This window comes from Scyliorhinus torazame, chromosome 26 (genome assembly GCF_047496885.1).
Source record: "Scyliorhinus torazame isolate Kashiwa2021f chromosome 26, sScyTor2.1, whole genome shotgun sequence".
NCBI lineage: Eukaryota > Metazoa > Chordata > Chondrichthyes > Carcharhiniformes > Scyliorhinidae > Scyliorhinus > Scyliorhinus torazame.
Window position 1 is genome coordinate 28529877 of NC_092732.1, and position 4210 is coordinate 28534086.

Here is a 4210-nt window from a genome sequence, read left to right on the forward strand (position 1 = left end):
AGTGAGGGGAAAGGAGAGAGAGGGAGATAGTGAGGGGAAAGAGAGAGAGAGTGAGGGGAAAGAGAGAGAGAGTGAGGGGAAAGAGAGAGAGAGAGTGAGGGGAAAGAGACAGAGAGAGTGAGGGGAAAGAGACAGAGAGAGAGAGAGAGAGAGTGAGGGGAAAGAGAGAGAGAGTGAGGGAAAGAGAGAGAGAGAGAGAGAGTGAGGGGAAAGAGAGAGAGAGAGTGAGGGGAAAGAGAGAGAGAGAGTGAGGGGAAAGAGAGAGAGAGAGAGAGTGAGGGAGTGAGGGGAAAGAGAGTGAGAGAGTGAGGGGAAAGAGAGTGAGGGGAAAGAGAGAGAGAGAGAGAGAGTGAGGGGAAAGAGAGAGAGATAGTGAGGGGAAAGAGAGAGAGAGAGAGAGAGAGTGAGGGGAAAGAGAGAGAGTGAGTGAGGGGAAGAGAGGGAGAGAGTGAGGGGAAAGAGAGAGAGAGAGAGGAAAGAGAGAGAGAGAGAGGGGAAAGAAAGAGAGAGTGAGGTGAAAGAGAGGGAGAGAGAGAGAGAGTGAGGGGAAAGAGAGAGAGAGAGAGAGTGAGGGAAAAAGAGAGAGAGAGAGAGAGGGGGGGGGAAAGAGAGAGAGAGAGAGTGAGGGGAAGAGAGAGAGAGTGAGTGAGGGAAAGAGAGAGAGAGAGAGAGAGTGAGGGGAAGAGAGAGAGAGAGAGAGAGAGAGAGGGGGGAAGAGAGAGAGAGAGTGAGGGAAAGAGAGAGAGAGAGAGAGGGGGGAAAGAGAGAGAGATAGAGTGAGGGGAAAGAGAGAGAGAGAAAGAGTGAGGGGAAAGAGAGAGAGAGAGTGAGGGGAAAGAGAGAGAGAGTGAGGGGAAAGAGAGAGAGAGAGTGTGACGGGAAAGAGAGAGAGAGAGGGGAAAGAGAGAGAGAGAGTGAGGGGAAAGTGAGAGAGAGAGTGAGGGGAAAGAGAGAGAGAGAAACAGAGGGGGGAAAGAGAGAGAGAGTGAGGGGAAAGAGAGTGAGAGAGTGAGGGGAAAGAGAGAGAGAGAGTGAGGGGAAAGAGAGAGAGGGAGATAGTGAGGGGAAAGAGAGAGAGAGTGAGGGGAAAGAGAGAGAGAGGAGTGAGGGGAAGAGAGAGAGAGAGTGAGGGGAAAGAGACAGAGAGAGTGAGGGGAAAGAGGACAGAGAGATGAGAGAGTGAGGGGAAAGAGAGAGAGAGAGAGTGAGGGGAAAGAGAGAGAGAGAGAGAGAGTGAGGGGAAAGAGAGAGAGAGAGTGAGGGGAAGAGAGAGAGAGCTGTGAGGGGAAAGAGAGAGAGAGAGAGAGTGAGGGAAGTGAGGGGAAAGAGAGTGAGAGAGTGAGGGGAAAGAGAGTGAGGGGAAAGAGAGAGAGAGAGAGAGAGAGTGAGGGGAAAGAGAGAGATAGTGAGGGGAAAGAGAGAGAGAGAGATAGAGAGAGTGAGGGGAAAGAGAGAGACGTGAGTGAGGGGAAGACGAGGAGAGAGTGAGGGAAAAGAGAGAGAGAGAGAGGAAAGAGAGAGAGAGAGGGGGGAAAGAAAGAGAGAGTGAGGTGAAAGAGAGGGAGGAGAGAGAGAGAGTGAGGGGAAAGAGAGAGAGAGTGAGGGAAAGAGAGAGAGAGAGAGTTGTGAGGGGAGGAGAGAGACAGAGGGGAAAGAGAGAGAGAGAGTGAGGGAAAGTGAGAGACGGACGTGAGGGGAAAGAGAGAGAGAGAGAGAGGGAAGAGAGAGAGAGAGAGTGAGGAGAAAGAGAGAGAGAGAGAGTGAGGGAGTGAGGGGAAGAGAGTGAGAGAGTGAGGGGAAAGAGAGTGAGAGAGTGGGGAAAGAGAGAGAGAGAGAGAGAGTGAGGGGAAAGAGAGAGAGAGATAGTGAGGGGAAAGAGAGAGAGAGAGAGAGAAGTGAGGGGAAAGAGAGAGAGTTATTCAGGGGAAGAGAGAGAGAGACGTGAGGGGAAAGAGAGAGAGAGAGAGAGGAAAGAGAGAGAGGGGGGGGGGGTGAAAGAAGAGAGAGTGAGGGGAAAGAAGAGAGAGTGAGGGGAAAGAGAGAGAAGTGAGGAGGGAAACAGAGAGAGAGAGAGAGAGAGAGTGAGGGGAAAGATAGAGAGAGTGAGGGGAAAGAGAGAGAGAGAGAGTGAGGGGGAAAGAGAGAGAGAGAGACGAGTGAGGGAAATATGGAGGGGGAGCGGAGAGAGAGACAGTGAGGGGGTGAGTAGAGGGAGTGGAGTGAGAGGAACAGAGAGAGAGGGAGGGGAGACAGAGGGAGGGATGGAGGGGAGACAGCGACCCCTCCCCTCCAGCTGACCCCTCCCCTCCCCCCCCCAGATGACCCCTCCCTCCCCCCCCAGCTGACCTCTCCCCTCCCCCTGACTGACCCTCCCTCCCCCCAAAGTGACCCCCCCCCACAGACTGACCCCTCTCCCACCCCCAGACAGACCCCTACCTCCCCCCAGACTGACCCCTCTCCCACCCCCAGGCTGACCTCTCCCCTCCCCAGACTGACCCACCCCTCCCCCCCAGACTGACCCCCCTCAACCCCAGACTGACCCACTCCCCTCCCCCCCAGACTGCCACCACCCCTCCCCCCCAGACCGACCTCTCCCCTTCCCCCCCAGACTGACCCCTCACCCCCAGTCTGACCACTTCCCTCCCCCCAGACTGACCCCTCACCCCGACTGACCTCTCCCCCTCGCTCCCCAGGCTGACCTCTCCCCTCACCCCCAGACTGACCCCTCACCCCCAGACTGACCTCTCCCCCTCGCCCCCAGGCTGACCTCTCCCCCTCCCCCCCCAGACTGACCCCTCACCCCCAGACTGACCTCCCCCCCTAGCCCCAGACTGACCTATCCCCTCCCCCAGACTGACCACTCACCCCCAGACTGACCTCTCACCCCCAGACTGACCTCTCTCATCCCCCAGACTGACCCCTCACCCCCAGACTGACCTCTCCCCCACCCCCCCCAGACTGACCTCTCCCCTCACCCCCCTGACTGACCCCTCACCCCCAGTCTGACCACTCCCCTCCCCCCCAGACTGACCCCTCACCCCCAGACTGACCTCTCCCCCTCGCACCCAGGCTGACCTCTCCCCTCCCCCGACTGACCCCTCACCCCCAGACTGACCTCTCCCCCTCCCCCCCCCCAGACTGACCTCTCTCCTCCCCCTGACTGACCCCTCACCCCCAGACTGTCCCCTCCGCCCCCCCCCCCGCCCCCCCAGACTGACCCACTCCCATGACCCACGTCCCGCTCGCCGTTCCACCCGACGCTTTGCAAACCCAGCGGCAGCCGAGACTCTTACCCGTCCTCCGGGCGCCCCCCGTGGCCGGACGCTCCCGGTCGCCGGCCCCCGGCGCGGCGTCCCGCCAGGTGGCGTGGGGCCAGGCCGCGCTGACCGCCGCCCAGACCAGGAGCCACGGGACGGAGCCCGGGATCCGGGAAACCCTCGACGGCGACATCGGCCCCCTCGGCGCCCCCGCCCCCCCCACTCCCCAACGAACTGACCAAAGTGCCAGAGAGGGGCGGGGTGGACGGGGTGGGGGGCGGTTTGGGAGGTGCCCCCCCCTGGTCAGTCCCACAATCCCGGACAGGACTCCGCTATGCAGACGTTCCCTGGCCTGCTGTGGAATGCCAAAGGTGGGGGGGGGGGCGGGGGCTGTCAGGCTGGAAACGTATTCCCAAACTCTCGGAGTCTGTCTCAGTCCGTCACACGATAATCCTGAGTGTGTGACGGGGGGGGGGGGCCACACACAAGGTCTATCTTGCAGAAGCCTCTGAAATCCGCTCCAGCGTCGCCTCTTCCCAAATCCACAGCGCAAACACTCGAACTCTGATTTCTCCCTCTCTCTCCCTGTCTCCGGGAGTCAGCGTTTCCTGCATCATCCACCCTGCCCGCCTCCTTCCGCCTCTCCCTCAGAGCTTTAACCCATTCCCCACCGCACAGGATGAACGATTGGGAAAGGAGTGAGCACACAGAGCAAGAGAGGGAGAGAGAGAGAGTGTGTGTGTGCGTGAAAGAGAGGGGAGGGAGGGAGGAATTCCGTTGTCACACGTTGCTGGACGGGGGGTTGGTGAATGTCACCAATCTGGATGAGGCCGGCAAAGGGCCCAGGGGGTAGCCAGCAGAATTCAAGGGCCATTCGGCCCATCAGCGTGCCTTTTTCCTGGGCATATATCAAACTAATCCACTGCCCCGTTCTCTCCCCATAGCCCTGTATC

The 4210-nt window shown here is 59.3% G+C and overlaps 1 protein-coding gene across 4 annotated transcripts in view; it reads right to left on the reverse strand.

The window, feature by feature from the left end:
* Positions 1-3920, reverse strand: part of adam15 (ADAM metallopeptidase domain 15) — a 148918-nt gene extending 144998 nt beyond the window's left edge. For 2 of the 4 annotated variants that reach the window (XM_072490562.1, XM_072490560.1), the window contains exon 1: positions 3294-3917. In XM_072490562.1, the coding sequence (XP_072346663.1) occupies positions 3294-3450 (157 nt within the window). In that variant the 5' untranslated portion in view covers positions 3451-3917. Of the gene's footprint in view, positions 1-3293 lie in introns of all 4 variants that reach the window. The other 2 variants (XM_072490561.1, XM_072490563.1) reach the window with 2 other exon arrangements.
* Positions 3921-4210: the final 290 nt, after the last annotated feature.